The sequence below is a fragment of the Molothrus ater genome, chromosome 5 (genome assembly GCF_012460135.2).
Source record: "Molothrus ater isolate BHLD 08-10-18 breed brown headed cowbird chromosome 5, BPBGC_Mater_1.1, whole genome shotgun sequence".
Taxonomy (NCBI): domain Eukaryota; kingdom Metazoa; phylum Chordata; class Aves; order Passeriformes; family Icteridae; genus Molothrus; species Molothrus ater.
This window is the reverse complement of record NC_050482.2, coordinates 46,235,320-46,261,079: the sequence shown is the minus strand read 5'-3', so window position 1 is coordinate 46,261,079 and position 25,760 is coordinate 46,235,320. Positions and strand designations below refer to the sequence as shown.

At 34.7% G+C, this 25,760-nt stretch overlaps 1 protein-coding gene across 1 annotated transcript in view; it reads left to right on the top strand.

Moving 5' to 3' along the window:
* The window catches only part of ANKS1B (ankyrin repeat and sterile alpha motif domain containing 1B), a 417,422-nt gene that overhangs the window by 109,956 nt on the left and 281,706 nt on the right, over positions 1 to 25,760 (top strand). The window contains 1 exon segment of the mRNA XM_036400345.2: positions 6,798 to 6,963. Within this exon segment, the coding sequence (XP_036256238.1) occupies positions 6,798 to 6,963 (166 nt within the window).

The window sequence follows — 25,760 nt, the reverse complement described above, 5'->3', positions numbered from 1 at the left end:
CATGTTAACATGGTGTTAAATCTCTCTTTTCAAAGATTTCTCCCATAATGTCTCCCATAATTTTAGTGAAGTTATCTGCTTTCCAATCAAATCAGTTTACAGCTGATAAGGTTAGCTATTCAGAGAGCAGTTGTGTTTTGCTTCAGGATTTACTTAAGTGCATTCAGTTCTTTTCTCCCCTTCACAGCAACACATACATTTTTCATTTAATGGCACAGTAGTTGACAGAAATTAAGCTATAAAATGTGAGAAATGTGAGTCTGCTTAACATAGAGCATTAATTGTTTGTCTGCATTTGCTGTCTAATATTGACTTTCGTATAAGGTTTCTCAGTATCTAACATTTTACATGGTTACTGCCCTTACAATGTGAGGAGTTAGTTTTCATACTTGCTGCTTCTGTTGGAGCTGTGTGTGTATGTTTAAAACGTAGGCATTAGAGCATAAGCATCTTGCAGAGAAGTATTGTTTCCATGGAGCTTAGGTTTAAGCTCATTTTATCTTTTTTTTAATATAATAGCCTTTATTTTAAAGAGGCATTTTCCCACAGCTTCAAATTCAAACATGACATAATTTTTAAAAATATCTTTCATGAAAACAATAGAAAAAAAAGGAGGATATGTAAACTGGAAATTGCTTTCTTGTTTATAATTGTTTTTTTTCAGCTAAACTGAGAATTGTTTATTAAAACTGTTATTGTATTACACTACATCACCAAACACAACCACTAACATTTGCATAAACCACATTATGTACACTTTTAGTATATTCTTTGTCACAGTGAGTTATTTATTAGAGGAAGCATCTGCTCTTTTCCATGGCCTGAGTGTTGAATGCATGGGAAAGCATGTAACATGACTACAACAATCTAGCTTCATTTGAAATGCTGAATATCTGCCAGTTAGAATTATGAAAACACTGCATAAAATATAGTGACATGTTTCTGCTGCTGAGGTTAGCACTGCATTCATTATGCTCACAATTTACCCATGTCTTCACACATTTATAGTTTAGGCTATATTAGTGAGTTTTGTGTTGTAAGGCATTGTAGGAACCTTTAGCTTTCAGGGATTTATGTCTGTACAGCTTTTGTATGAACTTTTAAATTTGAAAGGTGGATTTTTGAAATTATGCATTGGAAAAAGAGAAAAATAAACCTGTATTTGGGGTGTTAGATAAATAAGGCTCAATTTTTCATACATAAAGTTTGAAAAAGCAAATCTAAATTTTGAGTGGTTTCTGAAAAACTAAACATTATATTTCATTTCTAACTAAAAAGGAAAACAATTCTAACACACTTTTTAAAACTGATATTTTTCTCAGCTCTGTGGAAGGCTTTCTGAAACTTAAAAAGGCTGTTTCAGGTGTTGATGGGAAATAAGTATTTCACTTAACTCTGTACATGTATTATTCCTACAACTGCAAACCTGCAATTTCAGATGTTTGCTGAAAGAGTAAAAGATCCTACTCTTTTAAAATCCGTGCTAGAAATAATTTGTGCAGACCAGAGTAGATCCTCTGGTGTCATTACCTTTAAATGAGATTATGGGTGATTTTCCAGATTCTGTAGTATATCGTGAACCTTATTATATGTTCTATGACAGATTACACATTCAAGTGTTTCTAGCTGTCATAACAATGAACATTTATGATAGTTTGACTCATGAAAAAATATTCTAATTGTGTGATACTATGAAACTTGCTTTGGTTAAATTATTAGTAATAGATAAATGCGTTTTTACTAGCCATAAATTATAGTACTATTCCTGATATCTTTGACTAGAAAGGCAGTCAAAATAAAAATTTCACCATCTACTTTGGATTCTTGTGACATAGGAAATAATTTCAGTTGTTTTTGCTTAGTACATTATTGTGGCAAACTTGTGCAATGCCATTCAGGTTCACACATTTCCCTTTCCACCTTGCTGCATGTCAGAAAAATGTTCTAATTATCTTGAGTCACTGGTCAGGACTTCTTTCTTGCTTGAATTCTTGATTCCTCTCAGCAATCTTCAGTTTCTTATTAATATTTCAGTGTGAAGTGTCCCAATCCAACAAGGTTATATATCAGTCTGTTTACAAATGTCAAGTCTGCAAGTACACTCAGACTAGATGTAAGGAAATTTTTTTTTTTACAGTGAGGATGGTGAATCACTGGAATAGTTTGCCCAGGGAGGAGGTAGATGCTCATGCCTGGGAACATTCAAGGTCAGGGGCTCTGAGCAGCCTGGTCTAGTTTAAGATACCCCTCCCCGTAGCAAGGGGGTTTGGCTAGATGACCTTTAAAGGTGCCTTCCAACCCAAACCATTCCATAATTACATGACATACATGGGATAAATGCAATATTCATTGCTCATAGGATAATCAGGAGCTTTGGGTTGATGGAGCATGTAAGATCAGTAACTCTCAAAGTTTCATCAATAAAGTGTCATAGTACTCTTCTAAGGAGCAGCTGGACAGAATTGATCGTACTATGACAGAGGGGCAGCCACCTGGATTCTAGATGCTGGTCCTCTGGCCTTCAGCAAGCCAGAGGAGACAGCGTCATACCCTCGTGGATCTCAAGGGGTATGTCAGAATTTAATAGCTGTTCTTCACTATCTGTATAAATGAAAAAGATATTTCTAAAGGTGGCAGATACATTGCATTCTTCCTTTCTGTGTTTCCTAGATTATTTCTACTTTAAGAGGAGAGTCATATGTGACCCTGGTGTGTTGTCCCATGTTCCAGGGAAGTAAAAAAGTGTCAAGTGACTTGATTTTTATAGGAAAGGATATTGACAGAATTTAAAAAATTCTGTAAAGTACAAATTCTATCTTCTGGTCAGTGTCAGTTCAGATTAGGTGTCTCCTGAGCCTCTACCATTCTATTCATAGCTCATACAAACGCAAACTTGCATATACCTCAGCCCTTAGTCATACATCATTCAGTTTTATTCTTAAAAGGGAGGCAAGACTATATAGAAGGCAGAAACAAGGAAAAAACGTGGGAAAAAAAAGGTCCAACTCAACATCATGTAGTTCTTGAAGATTTAGTCATATTATGGCACATTTTTTCACAATTCTGTATAACCCTTTGCAATGGCCAGAAACAGATAATTTTAGGAACAATTTAATTCCCACTGATTAACAATCTCTTACCCCTGTGCAGGTTTCAGATAGTGTATCATAGGTATTATACTTTCAAACTTATGCTCAGACGAGAACCAGCTGACTGCAGGCCTATGAATAAGGGTAGCAGTGTGTCCCTGTCGTGTGCTCTGCAACTTCAGTGTCACATTACTGTTTCTTTCTACAAGACAAAAAATCTAATTTACATTGATCAGTATGGGTGGCTGTTCTCTAGTGATTTCCCACTAGAGTGACTCACTCACTCTCAATGTTGAGGTTTTTTTTTTACTTCTATTGTGTATGTATTTTTATCCTTTCCACAAAAAAAAACCTACTTATTTTAATGTGCAAGAAGCCCAGAACATTATTTTTGTGAAGTTATAATTTCAAATAAGGTTAAATTGTGCCTTGATGATGGTAGTCAGTTATATGTCTCATGTTCAGCAATTTGGAGTGGTTAACAGAAATTTGAGATTGAATAATCTCTATTTTTAAAACAAAAATTTGATTCTCTGATTTTGATTTCAGGCCTAAAGATAAAGTGGAATTTTTTATTATGAAGTTGATAATAACTTGGGCATGTAGAATGACTGTAGTTACTTGTTGCAGTTGGTTGAGAGCTTTCAAGAAAAGAACAGAATCACATTGCTTCGTACCTGAGCGATATCTGCTCACATTTAAGTTGGTGAATTAGTTTAGATCTTAGAAATTTCTAAAAATGCTCAGGACCAGCAAAATGGAGAACATTTTGCAGCAACCAAAAGACTTTACAATGTCAGTGATGAGAAATTTTCTTTTTTCTTTTTGGTACATAAGCACTTTTTAATAAAGGTATATCATCTTCACTTAATGGGTTGATAGAATTTCTGGCTTTCTAAAGTATTAAAAATTCTTTTTTGGCTCTAACTCATTTAACTTTTGCTGGACATACTATTATATTTTATTTATTAGAGAGATAATTAGGAAGACTTTAATTGCTAGTAGTTTACATTCTGACAATTTTCTGAGTAATCCCATCATTTTTATTTATTCTTCTCTGACATTTATATTCATGCAATGTTAATTACAGAATGTTGAATAACATTCAGAAAATCAAATTGAATGTTAAGAGCAATTAGGAAAGGAGTAGAGTACAAAAAAAAATCATTATGTCAGTATGACTGCTTGGTGAGCCCTCATCTTGAATGAGGAAATCTGAGAAAATGTCATCCCTGTCACATCATTGAAAACTGAGAGGATGAAGGGTGACAGAGATGGTCAAAATCCTGGAACAGCTGGGCAAGTAGGCTAATATTTCTCAGTCCCTAAAGGAGAGGACATGGCGAGTGCATATGTCTGTGACATCACAAGGAGAGGATAAGTAAAGAACAACCCTTTATAGCCATCTAAAGTATAAAACAGCAATGTCAAACTTGGTGAGATAGCTAAAAACAAAATGGAGGCATGCAAACTATGAAAGGGGATGTGCTCTAAAGGCAACTGGAGAAGGCAATTCTAGAAAGTTGGTTTGGTACGCACGTGAAACAAAGTCAGCCCCTTTTGACTATGAATTCTGAGACCCACAAGGTGTTGCAGAAGGAGGAGCAGTTACTGCATGCTTGACCTAATCTCAGGCTGGTTTCACTGTTCTCTAGGTCAGCACTGTTGGCTGCCTTTACAGGTAGAATGTTGGGTGACACAAGGTATGATCCAAAGTCTGTTCTAACGTTTGGTGTATACACTTTTAATTTTTTTTTTTTTTTTTTTTTTTTTTTAATGCAGCTGAACTCAGGCACTGAACAGAATTTCCCTTGGGTGTTTTGTGACAATTTTAAGGCTGCAGTATTTCTTCATGGGCTTCTCTAGGCAGATTTACTATAATTAGGGTTTTGGCATTCTGACTTAAATGCATGTTTCTTGAAGGGTACAAGGATTAGATTGAAGTCTCCTGTTTTAGTCATTGCCTTGGTAAATAAATTTTTGCCTCTGCCTTTTTACAGCAGACTTAAATGGACAGGATAAAAATTCTCTTTTTTTTCAAGGTTGGAAGGATTTCTTCTCTTCAGTTGCTTCGATGCCTCTGTGTAATTTTCTATTAACTTTATTTAAGGAATCAAATGGCTTAAGTTAATAAAGTTACATTTGGAACTGCAGGAAATCTACTTGCCAAATTTTGTAATCTTATAATGTCTACTACCTGAAACTGGTTATTATTAGTCTATATATGTGAGATTACTAATACTGAGAGCTCATAATCTGACTAGGTATAAACTTGAAAGGTAGAAACAGGTAGAGATACAATCTCATTCCTCATTTAGATATGTATTTTGAATGCTGACCAACAATTTTGTATTGTTTGCTCGTACATACTAATTTTTTTAAATTACAAATGCATCTTAGTATTCAATTTATTATTTACTTATTATATTTATTATTCTCTTTATTCTATTTATTTTATTTGTACGATTTTTTTCCCTGATCGCTGTTACCAGTGCTCATTTTCAAGTTCTCATTTATTAGTTTAACCTGTGATTTAAATCTTTCTCTACCAAAGTCATCAATAATTTTGAAGTGAAGCTACTCTTGGTGTCATCTTAACCCTATTCTTCGAGAAGCCTTGAATTATTGCCAAACTATGAACTTACATAAAGATAAAATGACCACAATGACCAGGAAAAACCCCAAAAAACTAAGAGTCATGTAATTATATGCTAACAGTATAAATCATTTATCCAAAAAGGCACTGTTACCTACAGCTATAGCTTACCTCAGCTAATATAAATTCTTGGTGAAGAAATTGTTACTCCACATTTTGTTTTAGACATCATGTTCTTCAGTCATTTTCTTAGTAGGGCTATGATAATATCTAACTGTCAGGGTGCTTTCCTGCCCTTTGCCTTTTATTATATCATATTTGATTTGTGTCTGATGCTTGACTTTCAGAGACATCCATATGTCCAATGTAAGAAAGATGTGGAAATATGTCTTTGCCCCTTCAATTGCTTTCTGCTGGTATTAAAGAAATAAATCTCTGTTGAAACAGGATGTTATCTTCTTATTCATGGTCGAAACTAGAAACAGTCTGCTTGATTGGATTACTGTACCAGTAAAACTTCTAATTCCTTTTTTCCTCCTCCCTCAACATTTGCTAATCAGTAGAATTTGCTGTACAGATTGCTGTTATGGGACCTTTTGTCATTATTTTGCTCAAATGTAGAGCAGTAATTCATCTTCATTCACAGCCTGGGATCCTGCCATCCATATGTACAAGGCGTATTTTAAGTTTTCTTATATGTAATATAAATATTTTGTAAAACTATCTCTGAAGAGAATGTAATTGTAGTGTTAATGTAATTGTTGCTCTCATGAGATACAATTAAAAAAGAAAATGAGACATCCCCTGAATTACAAGCTAGCAAAACAGGTATTGCAAAAGCAGTAATCCAGTTTTCATTAAATAAAAAGTTTGATGAATGAAGTTCTTCTGTAAACTGAAAAAGAACTGTATTATATGAAAATTTAAAGAAATAAATGTTTTCTTCTAGCATGCAAGTTATTCTTCTGGTCTGTTACAGTTTGGATTTCAGCAGAATGTGGTATTTAATTTGCTGAATTCTAAACCCTGCTGGCCAGAGTTATTGAGCCTAGTCCTTTTCCTGTGTCATCTGAGAAATACCTCTCTTACCTACTGAAATTTTTGCATTTCAGGAATCCTATTCAAAGAAGAGAGGTTATGCACTGGAAGCAATACCTTCTGTACCTCTGGATGCAGTTCCTTCAGAAAATGACAGCAGTCTTTGTGATTCCATAGACATAGCAGTCACCAAAAAGCCTTGTTCCCTAGAGATAGCAAGAGTTCCTTCCTCAAGACCAGGTAAATCACCAAATAATCCTTTACACAGTCATTGGTGTAAGGGTTAATCTATAGAATATGTAGGTGTATATTTTTAAGCATGCAGTTCTCTGTTTATCACAGTGTGATTATAGTCTTCCATTAGCCACTATAAGAGCTTCACATCCGAATTAAGATTAATAGCAAAATGTTGTAGAAGTGAAAACAAAGCAGATGTTTAAATACTTTCCTAGATAAAGATGCGGTTTCAAAAAGCCAAATTAGAAAGTGTTTCTTGTAGACAAGCCTTTTGCAATAATCCTTTAACCAACCTGTTTCTTTTTTTTCTAAGTACCCCTTAGCAACAACATTATGGAACTACTTCAAAATTCAAAGTACTCTGCATTTTCATGTTATGTGAAAGAATACCTCATCCATTTTTGAAAATTAAATAGTGAATGAGAATTAAGAGAATATTAAATATTAAATGACAGTTTGACAGACTGCTGTTTGTGTTATATACTGCTGCTATTGTTATAGATACATAGTTTTTAACTATTTTAACTCATTGCTGTTCAAAGCAATAATAGAATTATTAATAGAATACTAATAGAATTATGCTAAGTCAGATATTATCTCTAAGTATCGTATTATCTGTAAGAATTGTGTATGTGTTCTCCAAAATTATATGATCTCTTCCATTACCCTGTTTTGAACTCTTCATTAGTCACCGCCTGGTACAGGAATTTCAGAATATAGAAATTTTGCTCTAAGTAATTGGACTGAGAGTCTGCTGTGACAAATGACAGTTCTCAGCAGCAGAGACCTATTTGAAACAGGCAATTGACTTTCCGACCTGTGTGATCTTGATTAGGAATCATGATTTGGCTAATGTACAAGGATGACAGATGATTGTTGACTAACATCGTGCTACTGCTCTGGTCTGTGTGAGGGGAAGCACCTTCTTGATTTTATAGCTGAACTAATATTGAAGGAGTGCCAGAGCTGTATCAGGCATAGTGTATGAGGGCCAGATAGCAAGATACAGCTTTGTAGTTTGCAAGGTAAGGTGGAGTGGATTGTAGTTCCTACCTCTCTTTTAAATTTGGGCTAAAGAAGACTTGCTGGAACCTGAATTATTAGCAGCAGTCTAAAAGGTGGCACAAAATAGGATAGCATCTTTGTAGCATAGTTGCACAGAATGGACCAGAATCTGACTTGACTATCAGCGTGACTACTTGCTTCTACTACTTGTTTCTGACTTTGATGATTTTGGCTGTGATAGTCTTAAACAAAATTAGTCTGTGCAGGACAATATTGTGGGTTGCTTTTCAGTAGAGGAAGAAAATAGCAAATTATCTTTGTTTTTCACACTTCTACTTGAATAATTGCTATAAATATATTTATTGTAGTGGAAAGACTACCATACACATACCCAATAATTTGACAGGGGGAGTTCATTACCTGTCTTCTTAATAATGGGGCTCAACAGCAAATCTTCCCATGTTTTAAAACAAGATGGAGCTTTTACTAGTTAAAATACCAGCTTTGGAATTGTGCTGTCTGCTGAACATAAGAATTTTTCTTAGGCATAGTAAATCCATTAAGATCAGCAAGAAACACAGATCCTATGAAGGACATTTTTATGTCTTAATCTGTAAATATGTTTTGTATAAAGTTTAAAATAGTGTGTGTCAGAGGCCTAGAGTATAACCAAGGAAGCTGTAGGACATTCATGAGGGTGTGCATGATATTTAGAAGATCTAACAGATCAATGAGTTGGCAATACAAATGTACTGTAATTCCTTCTGTTAATTTTCCATATACCACTATGATATTTTCCTCTTGGCATTTTATTGGGAAGAACATTCGGCTGTATAGAAAAATGTGGCTTTATTTTAAGCTATAAATGTAGAAGCTATCTAACTGGCCTTGCTTGCAAGCCATATCTGGAATCATGTTAGCTCTTATCTTACGCTAGAAATGGACCAAATGAAATAAATCTTATAATAAATAAATCTAACAATAAATCTCGGTTATAAGGTATTTAGTGCGAGGTGTAATTGTATGCGAAGTCATCCTGCCACTTTAGGTAGTATGGATTATTGCTTGAATAAGTTACATATCATTATAGATCATTTATTTCAAATAAATATCTAATTCTGCATGGGTTTTTTTCCTGAATTTCCCTCAGTTTTTGTGTCACTGAGACATGCCAACTTTGGGAATACTGTTTCAAATCTCTGTATTATGTGATATATAGGGTTCTGGGGAGAAAAAACAGACTGCTCTGTAGTTCTCCTGAGTCGTCTTGTTAAACTGGTAGGGAATCACAGAGGACGAGAACTCCATGCAACAAATGGTAAAGGCTTCTTTGTTTTCAGGGAGAAAAACTGAATAGAAAGAAATTAAAAGTAGTCATAAAGTTGGTTATCTTTACTTCTGAAACCCTATTTTGTGTGACTTTTATGTCTGTTTGCAAGAAATTAGGTTTATATAGGAAGAGGAACAGTTACATTTATTGGTTTATGCTCACAGTTAAAGCAATTGCTTCTAATTAGCACAGATTTAAGAGTAATAAAGACTGTGTGTCTCAGTCCAAGTTAAACTGTTCTTTTTTTCTGTAAAAGAGTAATAGGATAAGTTTGGCAGAAATTATTTCTCATCATTTTTTTTAAATTAGTAGTTAACACATGATAGGAATATTCTGAAATATTGTGCTCTTTGAGAACATTCTTTCCATTAAGTAAAATATAAATTTGGGGTTAAAATTTCATAGATCCATCTCATAAAATGAATATAAAATAGTGATTCATTAATCAATCTGACTGATTCTTCTGTTGGCTATTGTTCTGTTGGATATGTACTGTATCCAACAGTATCAATATTTCTTAAACTAGGCATTTCTGCTACTCATTTTAATTTTTACACTGCTCTTCTGTTCAAAAAGTTCACATGACATATTTAACTTTGAAAAATAGTAATGAAATTTTATTAGTTCATAAGCCATGCATTAGAATTTTCCTTTTGCTTTTAGGGATGTAACGAAATTTTGTGAATTATAGGAACAAATCATCTTGGAGAAGGTGTAAATGAATTTAAAATGATGTTCATGAAGTTAGTGTGGTTTTGGTCACTTATATAGAGTCCAGAATACTGATTTAGGTATTGGGGCTGCTTTGGGGCTCTGATGTTAAAGATCCTTACAGACTTGTACCCTTAGTAGCTTAGACATTCTGTATCACAATCCATCCTTGCACCTCGTAGTGTCATCCATTTTATTTAGGAGAGTTATTGAATGAAATCTGAGCTACATCAGGGTTTTTTAGTTGTAGTTAAGTGCATGTCCCTACCCAGCAGGGAGATTTATATGTCTTTGAGTCTGATTTTATCATTTCTACTGCAGAAACTCCCTATGAGTGACACCAGGTGACTGTTCACATGTTAAATTTTCAATAATAGTGAGTGATGGCCAGTAATAATTAAACTATTTTTAGATCTCCTTGAGTATCATCAGGAAATAGAACTTTTCAAACTCTGTCCCAAATAACTTGTGGAAGAAAAATACAACCACCTTCCTTGGGAAATTTGTTCTGTCTATGCAGATTAACAAAGGTTTTAATAAAGCATCTCAAGGACAAGAGACATTTCTCTGTGCCAACTGCATGAGAATCATCGTTGGATAAGAGAATTCTAGTTCAAGAACCTCTTATGTTTCATTATGTTACTTCACTGTGGCTGCAGGTCAGGGATGCCTTAGTGAGCCATCTTCAACTCTAAAAACAGCTGAGCTGTGGCAATGCAGAACTCAGTGTGGGCTGCAAAATCCAGCTGAGAAGTAAGGTGAATACTATAGGGCTTCACTTGTGCTGAGCTCTCAGCCACTGCACAATCAGCAATTCCCAAGGCAGTAATTTTAAAGATAGCTCTTGTACAACTACTCTACCCAGTTATATCAAAGGTATGGATTCTATCAGGGATAAAAATTGTCCTTAGACATGTGTTGTGATGCCAGTAGCCTATAGCAGGCAAACGCAAGGCAAGGAGCTGAAACATAGAGAGATAGCAGCTATTCTGCTCCTTTGCCCAGCTAAGTGTACTTTGAAGCAATCTTGCTTTTGTTAGTCAGGACGTTTTTGTTATCTGAAAAAATTGCTTGGTTTGTGCTTAAATGCCAGTGACTCTTCAGGAAGACCAGGCAGTTAATAAATCTGTAATTAATCATACCTTCTTCTTATAGCCTCATAATCACAACAGGGAAATTAATAAAAAGTAGTTGACATTGAATTAATACAATCTACCAAACTGTCCCCAAGCTGGCCAGTTCTTTGCACTATTAGGGTTAATTTTTTTTTTTTTTTTGCTTTCTCAGCCTGGCATCCCTCTCCTGTCATTACAGTGAAAATGAACCTGAAAACTTGTCAGTGTGTCATATCACCTCAGCTGTATAACACTGTGTCAGCAGTCTCACACAGATATCTAGGAGTCTCTTCTCCAGAAACCTGAATAGAAAAAAGAGCCTAGCTGTGATAACATTTTTATCAACATTAAAATATGTCTTCTACTTAATTTCAAAATTATCAAATACTTGGCTTGGTAAATAAAGTTCTATTTGTCAGATCATCAGTTTCTGTTTGACTTCAGTAATCCTTAATATTTGCACACTTCAGTTTTCCAGTTTGAGACTAAGATCCCAGATACATATTTTCTAACTTGATTAATTTATACCTTCAGTTTTGTGCAGTTATTTTCTAGTTATAAGCAAATCAGTGAAAAGTGGCCACAAGAAGGAACCATCACACTGCCAGATATAAAAAATTGTCTGAATGAAAAGAAGTTCAAGAGTGTAGCTTTAGTCATCGATGCTTCACCACTTTGAAACTCCAGTTGATCTGAAGGGTCAGACACAAACCTTTCTGAAAGCCACTCACACTTGTATTGCTTCAAGCAGGACTGCTAATAGAGCTGTATTTCATTTCAGTATGCTTTTTAAACCAGAGATAGTAGGATATAGTGCTCTTAAACACATGACCTACAGTCTAACTCCCCAGGCTTAAATACTTTCAACGAAAGATATTTAATGATCAAGAAAATCATCTTAGTTGTGTGGAAGAGCATAATAAAGGAGGCAGGGTAACAGTTGGTCTAAACCAGCTGAAAATACTCTATGAAATTTAGCCTAATTGAACACAAATGTTTCTGAAACAACTGGCTGTTCATGAAGGCTTTTGATATTGTGGTGCATATTCTAAATCATTACTACCTGCCTGCCATCAGTGCTGAATTTTCTAAGCAGCAGGGATGTGAACGGAGAACTTCAGAATGCTTATCAGGGCCATTAAAACTTACTAGTGCTTCAGGACCTGACATGACATCACAGCACCAGCCTGCCAGAGCTGAGGAAATGTTTCAACAACACTTTGGCACCTGATGTCATTCTTGGGGCTGTTCTGTGCAGGGCCATGAGTTGGACATTGGTGATCTTGTTGACCCTTCCAAGGAATTGCTATCAGAATATTCTGTGATTCAGTGGTGATATATAAGTGCTAATCAAATGTCCCTTCTTGTTCTCTCTATTACTCAAGGGGACACTATCTCCAAAGAGTGTAATTGGTCTGTATGTTGAGTGAGAAACAAGGAACCACTCAGAGCTTGTCATTAGAGAACACAGGGCATAGGTATCATAATGTGAGCCCTGCATCCTTTTGGTGGAGTTGGTTCCCTTACAAAAGAGGGTTGTGTTTCCATAACAACCTAATAGCTGAGCAAATCTTAGGCAGCAAGCATTTTCTTCTCTTAAGTAAGTTTTTTCCTTAGAGAAATGCTCCCATTGTTAAATAAAGTTTCCCAGTTCTCAGGATGTTTTGCACGATATAATCCCCCTTTACATCTAGCACAGAAAGAGTATCGTAGGCCATGGAAAGAATGAGCAAGAGAACCTCACAGTGCCCTGAAACGATGACAGTATTCCCCTTAAAGGGAGAAAAGTTAGATTCTAGTCCTTATGTAGTTCCTTTCAAGACAGATCTTCAAAATATCTTGCTTTTGTGCCTGTTGCTCTTCAAAGTCATCTGTACTAGAATCACTGATTTCTGTGCTAGATATTAAGAAGCTTCTTATTTCCAACTTCAGTGTATTCATGGCCAACTCCAGTCAAGACAGATATATCCTAAAATTCTGTCTTTGGAGAAGTTGGAGCTCTCCAAGAACTCTTCTGAAATCAAATCTGGATTAAAATATTTATACCAATGGAAGTGGTTGAACTGGAAAACAGATACTTTTTTTTTCCAATTAAATGTTATATTTAGTCCAAATGACAATAGTTTGATTTGGCTGTTTATGTGCTTTTTAGTAAAATTTACTTCAAAGTAAAAATTGAAAGTTAGCAAAATTTTTCACCTGAACTTTTGATCAATAACTTATTAATAGTGAAATTTAATGTCAAGACCTATACGTTGTTTTTCTCTCCTATTCTTTTCCTTACTTTATCCCATGTTTGAACTAAATAGACATAATTTAGCTATTGTACAGAATGTATCAACTGACTTGTTTTAACAGGTTAATTTACAGTGTTGTAAGGTTCACATTCAGAGTTTCAAGATACACATCTTTGCCAGCACACAGTACCAGAAACCAAACTACCCTTCTCCTGACTTTCAGTGGTGACACATTTTGTGTTTGTCATTCCAACTGCCACAGGATGTAGTGCAGGATATAGTGCACATTTATCAGAAGTGATTTTGTCTAGTACATCAATATGTGTGTCCAGTTAAGATTTTTCATTTCATGTGAACTTTTGATGAAAATCAAGAGAATGCTGATGGAAGAGTGAAATATGCAATAGCTCTTCTATCTTGCATTTTGCTGGGTTTTTTCTTCAGTACAGCTAGTTCTTTTTTAAGCACCCTTCAAAACCAGAGAAGATTCCTGAAACTTATGCCTGGAGTATTTGCTGCTGTAGCTGTTTCTATAACAGAAATTACAATTTTATAATTTCTTTTAAGTTTTAAAGTATCTTCTGGCATTTTATAGTTCCTTTTAATTTTTTTAAGTACAAATCCCCAAAATATGAGAAGCTTTGGAGTTTTGTCTTATCATAATGATATTTTCATACCTGTTTTTTGTATTCCTGATATTATTTAATTAGGATGCTTTCTACTGACTTTTTAAATACTGTATCTCCTAGAGGAGCACAGTTCACCTGTGGTCTTGTATTGGTCACTATTTTATTGACAAGGGGTTATAGACCTGCTGGTCTCAATAACTAGGGCTTCAAGTGATCTGAGTCTCAGGCTGAAATGTATTTTTAATGTCATTGATGTTAGCACATGTTTTGATACTGATTTCAGTTGAGTTAGATTTTCACTGTGTACATCATCTTCCAAAAGAAGGTGCTGCATTAGAATTAGGAATTAGTCAATTAAGTACTGATATGAGACTGGGAAAATATCTCTTGTATTATGAGATGAAGAATGAGGTACTGTCTTGAGAGTATTGCCCTTCTGATTTTGTCTGAGATCAGGAGAAGATGCCTCTCAAATTATCTGCTATACGGTTGTAGTTGGAAGTGTCTGTAGACTGGTCAATGAGGTGTGTAACTCTGATTTCTGCTCTGTTAACTACCTCCTTCAATTCCAGTTGTGACAACATATTGAAGCTGTGGTCCACCCTAGCTATATTTGGGTAGTGTTCAGGAGGTGAGTGAGACAGCCTGAAAATCCTTTCTACAGTGAAGTTTGTTCCTAGGTTGTCCAGGTTTGGAGGTTTCTGGTATTAGCCAAGAAACAGGCCCAGGTGATCTGTATTCACTTTTTGTAGACAGGTGCTGTCCCATATTCTTTCTTGACATGTCTGTAGCCTGCTGTCAATAGATACACCCACAGTGCACATCTCCCCTCCCTAATGTTTAAAGAAGAAAATATCCATGCTTTATTGTTTCAATTTTCTGCACAATGTAGGAAATGTTTGGGGTTTTTTTGTTAGAAGTTACAAAGGGAGAGGAAAAAAATTAACTTTTGTTGTACAAAATAAGCACCATTTTCATTAGGATTTGACCCTAATTATAAATGTATTAGCAGAACAAATTAAGAGATGAGGGAAAATAAATAATAGAAACTTTCAGTAGCAGTTCTTCCTCTGGCTTCCCCTCTAAGCAGTCCAGGGCAGCATGAGATAAAGCCATAGATTCCTCTAAGACAGCTGTTCCATTAGTTATTCTATTTTAAACAGTGAAATTTTGTATTTGGATAAACCTTTGTTATCATAAAACTCTCAAATTAATAACTAGAAAATTGAAATAATCCACTTTTGTCATCAAATGAGTGGCAGACTCTAACTCCAAAGCAGTATGATAAAAATGAATTCTTTGCAGTGTTGGGAATAAAAAAATTCTGCTTTTTTTTACTTTTTTTTTTTATTTTCACTTAACTTCTTGACTTTTGAAAAAAATGGGAATTTTTCCTGCAGGGCTAAAATAAAACTTCACTGTCATAAACTGAGAAGTAGACTGTGGAACAGACAGAAGTATTCAATGATTGCTGTTTCTAGAGTGCTTTCTTGGCTGACTCTTCCCCATTTAACTGGCAGCTTTCAGAATCCTGACAAAGAGCATTAAAGGAATGAGGTCTGTGTAGGCTTTTTGACACTCCTTCTACCCATTGTAGATTTGCAGGATAAGGATGGTAAAACTGTTACCTTTTTTCCATTTGGGTAGGGCACTCTTCTCATGCACATGTATTTGGAAGAATTCAGTATAAAAATTTTTTAATTTTTGCCACTGCAAAGACAGACCACTTGAGTAAAGTTTATTAATCCAAATTTACTTGTAGTACTTACCTCTATTCCAAAAACTTTACATATTATTTAACCTTGGTTTTTAAATAAAAAGATCCAGTTTTTCTGAAATAACATTCATTTGCATGACCTGTGTCCCTTCCATTTATTATTAATGGTTATCCATATCAGCTATTCCATTATTCCTGATCTGAGGCTGAAAGCCTATAATGACCAAGGTTACTCCATTAGCTTCCTTTTAATCTTAAATCTTATCAATATGCCAGGTACTATTAAGAGACAGCACCATTTATTGAGATGAATTCTTGCCAGATCTTTTTGAAATCTTGGATACAAATTAGATATATTGATTAAAAATTTCTAGCTTTAGTAACTCTCATTTAACATTCATTTGGAATATTATCCTACGAGTTTCTGTTTGATATTTAGGGAAAATATTTTTCATCTCTCAGTTTATAATAATGTTGACCCTGCCACATTTCTAGAGTGATGTACCATAATTTTGTTTCTTCCATTGTCCATTTCCCCCACATTTTTATGACCTTGATGCAGCAGAAGTCATGTGAAGAAACAGCATTATTATCATAAAGGCTTCTTCAGAGTGCCTATGCACAAGAGACTGCATTGAGGTTGCACAATTGAGGTGTCAATTCTTACATATTGCAGCTCTAATGTACTTTCCATTAAGACCTTATCATCCCTCTAAAAGGTTTTTAGTATATAATTAGGATAATTGCTCCCCTGGATATCATCTCTGATAATATCCTGAAGAATGAAATCTTATTCTTAAAAATACTTTGTCATATTTGAAGTTAACACACATGGAGGTGGTGATACCATGGGATCAGTTCATTATCAAAATACATGCACTCTCTGCCCATCCATTATGTTCCAGTAAATATGTTTATTTTGAAGTAATTTCATTTTCCAAAGGACTAGCTTCCGTTTTCTCTACAAACACAAGGAAAAAGGCTTCTGCTCAGCATATGTTAAAATTTTTCTGATGTTTTATTATTATTCATTAAAATGCAGTTGAAAAAAATCAGCCCTCACAGGAGTTTTTGGCAATTTTTGCAAATGAGTGCTCATCAAAGTGTGTTCATTCTGACCAATGCTCAGTTTCATCCATCCTGGTGTGATTACTGTCTAGAATGATCTCATTATACACTTGACTGCATGCTGTCAGACAAAAACCCTTTTTCAAATCAAAACAATAATTCAAAGGAACATAATTATTTTTGGCTGTTTTGCATTTTAAAGCCCACATGAAAATATTATTTAGCAGGATTTGAGTTTTTCTTTGTTAAATGACTATTAGTTGTGATGTTCTTTGTAGTACTTTTGAGTTGGGGCTGGAATATATATAGACCACATAGAACATATTCCATTCTAGTAAGTAATAGTACATCTCAGAGTGCTGATGGGATTGTTTGATAATTGAGCAGATGTAAATGACAGTGCCTTTCATAAGTGGCAGTAACTTAATTGATAAATGGGAAATAATACTTCTGTAATAGTATTAAGTAAAATATTAATAAAAAGTATTAAGTAAAAAATACTTTTCACCAAATTGCTACTATTAGGAGTAATAGTAAAACTTCATCTATTAATTTGTTTGCAATTTACATGCATCTGGTACATTCTAGAGGAATATAAGCTTGAAATAGGTATAGCATTGCACATAGATCTTAATAGGTATATAGCTAATATTACATGTCTCCTGATGCACCTGTGAATTTTCTGCCAACCTTACCCTGAATTTTCTACAAAGCTTTTCAGTTTGACTCTTACTCCATTTTAGAAGCTGGGAAGAACCAGTTATTTGAGCTCATAGGTTTTATCCTCTTATATTCAAGACTAGATACTGTGCTATTTTGCATGAAGATGAAGTTGAGTCCTATAGTTTGAGAGATTCAGTGCTCAAGAGCTAGTGCTTCACTTGAGTTATGTCTATAATGCAGTGCCATTCAAGTACTGTAAAAAAAGCTCAAGTGGTTTTCAGAAACACTGGAACTGCAATAGAGGTATGTGTTGAATCAGACAAAGAATTCTGTCTTTTGTGGAAAATTAATTTCTCTGCTGTTTGGTCTCTTAATTTCAGATGGTAAAGCCGCTCAGCTCTAAATGTTTAATCAATAGACACTACAATATACTTATCTTAGGGTACTCTAGACATTCTCAGCATTACCAATGCTCCTGATCTCTCCTGCTCCTTGTATAGTTTTTCCAGCTTTTTTGGTATTTTTATATTGAAGATTGCAAGTTTAACACAGTTTATTAGGGAATGGTTTGTAACTTGCTGCAGATGGCAAGTAGATGTGTAGCACAGTTTTTGTTATGTGATTACCTTTGATTTAGCTATTAGATTTGATTACCTGGGCAATTCCTTGTGTTTCTATGTCCCATATCAGGGATGGGAAAGATCAGGGGAACCCTAAGCATCAGACTATAATATGAGTGACTATATCTGTATCTCAGAACATGAGAATTCTGTTCAATGCTGGGTACATCCTGTGTGCATCCCAGCTCCATGCTGGACACCCCATACAGTAAGTCTTCCCTTTGCTCACCACCAAACGAACTAAAAAAGTTTTTTTGGCTCTTCTGATTGGCAGTCTTTAGGAGAATTTATTTGGTGACTGACTCTGTAAAAATTGGAATATTATATCATACAATCAACTGAATAGCCATGCTAATAATTTTATTTCAGCATTGGCCTGAATCAAATTTGAAATACTAGATTTTATTACAAAAAAAAAAATACTCCTATTTCCGCTGTCTTAACCTTGCCAGTAAAAAAACAACTGAAATGTAGTTTTGTGAAAAGAATTAAGAGATTGTATTTAATACTTGAATATGTTTTAATGTGTTCCACTGGGAATTCTTTCTAATAAGAATTATATGTTTTAAGAATTTTTAATAAACTTTTCTATTAACTTTGGTACATTTGGAAAACAGAAATCTTGGCATAGCTTGCTAAATTTTGTTTAAGTCAAAATATTTGTGACAATATTAAGCAATTTCCAAAATAAACCAATTTTGTACATAATGAACAGATTTATTGGCTTTATTCAGTGTAATAAATGATTAAAAATAGAAAAATGTTGATTCCTAGTGAAGGTACTCAGTGTTGCATTAAAAAAAAATCCTCCTATTCTATTTGAAGCTAAACCACTCATTTATTTCCATTTTCTCTGCTTCTGTCTCCCTTTCACATTTGCTAGTCCTGATGGCAACGTATAGCTTGCTGCCAAAAAGTTTTCTTCTCTTACTTTACAAAAATTTGATTTTTGTTATTTTCATACCATTTTCTTTTTATGCCACCTCAAAAGAAAACTTGAAGTGTGCAAGTCATGTAGGATTTTGCTATATATCAAAATAGGGTGGGAAAGGGTTTCTATTGCCAATTCACAAACATATAGATGAAGCATATATTTAATAGTATCTAATAACAGAATAATTTGCTACTGCAACAGAATATCAAATTAGTCTTTTTCTTTTTTTTTTCCTGATATGCATTAAAATATCTCAGTTTTGGAAGAACCCATATGAAAGAATATGTTCACACCCAGCTGCTTTATTGTTATCAGAAAACAGGTAGTCTTCAAAAAGACCATTTCATATTTTGTGGCTCCAGAGCAGAATGTGTTCTTTCTGTAGTGCAGTATAGCACTGTATGTGGTTGTAACTGTTCTGGATGATGACATTAAAACCAGCTGTTAGTAAGAATACTCTTTGCAGTCTAGCTCCAGTTCACCCCATGTCCTTTTTCTTTCAGAAATCATTCTCTTCATGTTGTAAGATACATAATAAATACTGCAGCACAATTAAAACCATTTTCTTACCCATAGGACTGGGATTAACACTAAAGTTTTATCCAAGAGCATTTCCACTACTTTTATGTCTATTTGTCATACATAATGGTGAAAAGATATCAGAACTTCCTGTGAATATTGTGAAAGTAAATTTTGAAAAAAACCTTTTTTCTAATCAATTATGTAAGTTGTCTTTCAAAGTTATTCTCATCCAACCTGATATAACTGCAAAAAGAATTTGCTAGTGATCAATTTAACAAAAGTGTGTTCTTATGGAATAGTGCCATTTGCAGTAGGAAGTTGTTACTGGTTAGGAGTTCTGCCAGTAAGAGTGACAGGACTTGTGTGGGTCTTTTAGTTAAATTCTTACCTGTATTCCAGTGTGATTAATTGTGATTTTTTGTTATAATTTATGAACTGTAAATTACAGAACCTTGAAAAATTCAAGCCATATTTTTCTCCATAAAACTTGACAAACTCCCAATAGTTTTACTAATAGATTTTATTGTGATCCCTCTTTGTTTCTGCTCCACTGTGCTGGAATACTCCTTCTTGTCTAAATCTACTGATTTGGACTGATCTAAATCAACTAAACAGGCCAAAGCTGCATGGTCTGAAAATTAAGATTTTTTCATTTGCTGTCAATAGCAAATACAAATGGCTCACCTCTTCAATATATGCAGTTTTGTGCTAATCTTATCACTCCTTTATGTAGTTAACTGCAGCCCTCAAAAATTCCAACAATGTATCCAAATTAGGTATCTGTGCTCTCTATAATAAATGTAGTAGGTTGTATTAGTGGGAAAACATGATGGGAAGAATTTTAAGAAATTTACAAAGCTAGCGTATGGATCTTACAGAACCTAAAACCCAAATGAGAAACCTACAGTTTCAATCAATAGGCTGATCTATTGAGAAGATTCTAAACACTCAGAAGTTATGTAAATCCTGCTTTGTCAGTCAGAAGATGAATAATGTCTAAATATATAACATTTTTTTAATATATCATTTTATCTGAATTGCAGGAGATAGAAAATAAATTAATGCAGGAATATTAGTAAAAGGGGTAGAATTTTAGTATTTTTCAGGTGAAAATGATAGGTACAAATGAAATGTATAAAATATGGCAAAAAAGTTTTGGCAAACTAATTATAAAATGGAAAATTCAGAAATTAAAAATGCTATCAAATTTTTTGAGGTTTTGAGTTATTAGAAACTTTAATACTGTACTGCCAAAAATTAGCTGGTTGAAAATTGGGTTGTGTTATTCCAAAATTATCCACAGTATTTCCTTTCACTTTTTCAAGTCATTTGGACACTATCAGGGCAACATATTGGTCCATATGGTCCAGTCTGGTCCTCTCTGGTCCAGATGCTTTGGTATCTCTTTCAAATTGAACAGTAAAGCCCATAAAGAATCCCTGAATTCTTACTGTGTATTTGTAGTGTATTCTATCTGCTGGACAAGTTCTTTATGCTTAATGAATATAACTGTTATACATGACACAATATGCAATACATATTAACAAGATACTTCTTTCAGTGCAAATGTATATTAAATACAAAAATGTAAACTTTCAGGGTGAGAGTTGAGCTTCCTAAATCTCTCTGAAGCTGCTTGAAAATTTAGATACTTTAAATAGGAATAACTGGATTGTGAAACATTTTAAAACATAGCTGTGTCTTTGGTTTTAAAATATTTTGGTTAGCACTTTGACTTCAGTATTCTGATAAAGAGCTTTATTAATTATGTGATACCTAGAAGAACTGAAAATATAGGTTTTTTCCATTAATTGATTTTCACTGTAGCTGTAGATAGATGTATATTGGGAGGTTTATCTTCAAGACTGCTTAAATTACTTATTAACTGAGCTTCATCCCTGGGGTGTGTGGCTATCATTGGCATTATTTAAATAATTTGAGAACACTTACTCTCACCACCTTCTGTAGTTTATTTTCTGAAATAATTTGACAATGTAGCCTGATTCAGTAATCATCTGTTGCCTTTGTGAGGGTGGAGTATTTTTTCTGTGCACCACGCTTTGGTTATTTTCTTTGGTTTATAGGAGAAGCCTTATGAAATACTAAGGCATGCATATGATCACATTCAGTGACCTCTCACTGATAAATTAAATTTAAAAATAAGCACAGAAATCCCCAATACCTACCATTCTTTTCTGAGGTAATTTTTTTTACAAGACTATTAGGCATCCCGGTTTTTAGTTAATGGCTAAGATAACCAAAAATATTTTGGCACATGTAACTATACCATATGCTTTTCACTGAACTCCCAGAAATATGCTGCTTGTATGTTGAGACAGGGCAAATACAGAAATCTGTGAAATACCTGTCATAAACAAGTGCAATCATTTCACTACAAACCTTTTAAATATGGAAAAGCCAACAAAAAAGCTATTACACAAAAATAAAAAAGGTAGATGGCAACTGTGTGGTATTGTTTTTGAATGCTCAATTAAACATCAGCAGCTTGCAGAGGCAGTCTCAAAAGGTTACTCAGGAAATGGTGGAAATCACCCATCATCTCTCATTAGTACTTAATGAGAGATGTTTTTCCAGACAGTTGCCTGGTATTACAAGGGTTATGCAGGCTTGAAGCAGTTCCAAAGTCTGTTTGTGCAGGTGGGTGATTAGAGGAAATAAAAACTTGATAATAGTCATACCCAACTCTCTTGGATGATGCAGAAACAACTAAACAAACCCCCTGCTGCCACTGGAATGCACTTCACTGGTAATTAATTCCAAATACAATCCTGAAATAACTGCCGCATCCAAGACTGGGGCAGTTATAGCTTCGAGTGCTTTCAACAAGACAGTTGCAGATATATATTTACAATTCTACTCAGAACAACAGTTATTCAGGGTTAAGTGTGTGGGAACCAAGCAAATTCAAAAGAGCAAATTCAAACAGTTGAGTCCAACCATTCCCCCTATGCATCCAGTGTAGCTACCTACTGATTCTGTTATTCACTATTCCATCTGTTCTTTTGAAATGTCTCTGGTAATGTTTGTTCCTTGAAATCCTGAAATACACAGTTGTCCTGATCTGTAGCTTGTAGATTTATTCCATATTGAATAGTCATGTAGGAGAGAAGATTTGCTGTGAGGATTTAGTCAAGTAAAACAATTTTAAAGCTGAATCCTGTGCTATGGGAAATTACTTAGTCCTGGTTGAGGCTACTCTGTACCATGAATGTTTTTGTTATCTCCCTGACAAAATAGGAGATTTTTTTTTCTGGATTTCTGTATGAACTGCTTAATTTACTATAGGCTATTGCTGTTACTCTTTGCAATGGGTCCCCCACTTACAGGGGACAACACATTTTTATCACACATGCTGTTCAAGAAGTCTTACACATGGCATCTGTAGATAAAATCAGTGTGGTTCCTGCTCTTTTGTGACCTGCTCTGCTCAGTTTTGGGTTATGTTAGTTCTTTCCTATTTGATGGCTTGGGCTCCTGCCTTTTAAATCTGCTCTTGCTGGAATTCAGCAGCCAAGAGTGATCCACAGAGAATGAACTGAGCCCAAGTCCTGTCCTCATACAAACACACCTACTTTTACTGAAGTCTGTGGGTTTGGATTTAGAATAATGGGTTGATTCTCCTTGCTCTGCCTTAGAAAGGGTTGTTAATGAGCCCTCTACAAAATTCAGGGCATCACTGGGTCAGAATTTTCTTTACCATGCAGAGTCAGATTTAGATGACTCTTCATGTGGGCCTGTGTCTCTCTCTTGCTTGTGGATCAAGCTCAAAGATTCCCTGAAACAGAATCAGGGAAGTTTCTTGGTCTCATCAGCATATTCCTGATAAAGCATCCATATCTTTGATTATCATAGGAATCAGAAATTGCTGGTTTATCTATCACTCCAGTGGAATTATAAGTGGTAATTCTTTTTTTATTCTAGCTGTGAAGATTTTAGAAGGAGTAGATGACCATTCCCCCATTATCAGAGAGCATTAAAATCTGTTCCTAATGGTACCCCACATGATGGGACCTGCATTAATGTGTTAATATCTTAACCAGACAATTAAATTAGCCATTTTGGTGGCTCTGTTCTCTACAAGGAGATATATGTAAGTTCAGTCACTGCAGACTGATGCTCTAGAATAAGTACTATTTCCATACTATCTTCTTTTTACTCTTCCAAGATTTCTATTGGGATTATGACTGCTTTTTGTCCAGGGCAGATCATTAGCATTGCCATGTTCTTTTTAAAGCTTTTTGCCTTCATGTAACACATTTGATGTTAAGAGGACATGTAACATATACAGACAAAGGCACTCCAACTTTTTTTCCAAAGACAGATCCAAACCCATAGAAATTGCCTGAATAGATAAGAGTTTTATAATAGTCTAGCAAATTGAGTCTGCTATAATTGATCAAATTTAGGTCTGTCTTGTTACCACACTAAAGCTCATTTTGAGTCCAGATGGCACTGAGCTATCTGGACCTATATGTACATATTTGCATTACCTCTGATGATGGGATGTCCAAAACAGATGGAGGATTTTGACCCACATTCAAGTCGTTTGAAACAGTGCATGAAATATTCTACACTAAGCAGAGCTTGAGGAACCTATTGCTAATAATAGTGTGCCTTCGGATTTGTTCATTTATGTGTGCAAGTGTATCTCTATATATTTATGTGTATGTATGTTCATGCACATTCATTTTCCACCCTTGTCTTTTTTCTCTCCCAGTTTTGCAGTGAACAAACCTGTCCAGGCCCTGTGTTTGTAGTATAAATTTCTACAGGTCATAATGATTAGGCTTTGTGTAGTATTTTTCTTCATGCCTAGTATTGTCTTTTTGGATGTTTTAGAATTTAGTATATGTATTTAAACACAGTATTAGGTGTGTAGTGTATAATCTAGTTCTAGGCTATTACTAGTCCATACCTCTAAAGTGAAATACACTTTTCTTCCATTTTTATAGCAAATTGTAAATCTGAGACTATAGTGTTTAAGTGACTCCACAAATAGTTGGAACATGGAAATAAAATAGGTGGAGTATAAATTTGCATTTTGCCTCAGGACACTGGATGTGAATATGAAATAAATCATCATTTGCAGTTACTATTAATTTCTTCAGTCACAGGCCAGCTTTGGAGCCCATAAACCAGATTCCTTCTGGATGTGATGCTCCCTTTTAGGTGGGCACCAAAAGCACAGGGTCCTTCTGGACACTGGAAGTTGTGAGGAGTGTGTATGATGGGGGTGTTTGGTAGAATAAATAAGTAGCTAAATAGTACTAAAAGTTCAAACCCACATATAATCTAAATGGAGTGTCATGCAGATCAACTACTTTTGATCTGCTGATCCATTGCCATCACTCTAAATTGTAGAAATAACTGATATAATAGCTAATACAGACATAACTGTAAATTTTGATAAGGATGATAGCATGTTTCTGCAATGAAAGTAGAAAACTAGATTAACTGTGTGTTCCATTTTAGAGATTTATTTCTGAGGTGAAATCTAATTATAACTATATTTCTGGAACATGGGCTGTGTCTGGTTTTTGGTATTTTGCTTGCTGGGATGCAGTAAGTGTTCTGGTTGGTGTACTTAGTCTTGCCTGATTGTTAATATTGTGGCATTGTATACATATAGTGCCTTTTCTTTGAGTGCATTATGAGAAAAAAAATCCCTTAGAAAAGTTTCAGTGAGTGATTTATGGCTTGTCCTCACAGCACATAGATAGTGGGATGAAAATGTCAATGAAGCACTTGTTGAACTCTGGTATTATGGTCTCTTATTATCCATGAGGGCCTTTTTCTCTGTGCAGTGCTCTCTGAGAAAAAAAGACATGTGAAACCAATGACTGATGTCACACAGCACAGGAAAAGGCAAAATTCCCTGATATGGCTTTTTTTTTTACCATCTCAGTTAAACAGTTGACATTTTTGTTCTTGTCTGACATTTTAGAAGACAGCCCTAGAAAAACGTCTTCATTTGCTCTTACGATATACTAAAAGACCACATTAATGCATTTTCCTTGTTCTATTCTATTTCCTTTGCCCTGAAATAAAGAAAATGGAGAATGTCAAGTCCTCAGTAAGCATTTAAGCATTTTCAAAAATCAGAATAAGATCAAATTACATAGACCTTGTGACAACTTCTCATGTGTGATGGAGGAAGGAAGGAGTATTGTTAGAGCATGCTGCAGTTCATTAGTTTTTAGCTGCTAGATGATCCCTGGAGCCTGCTGT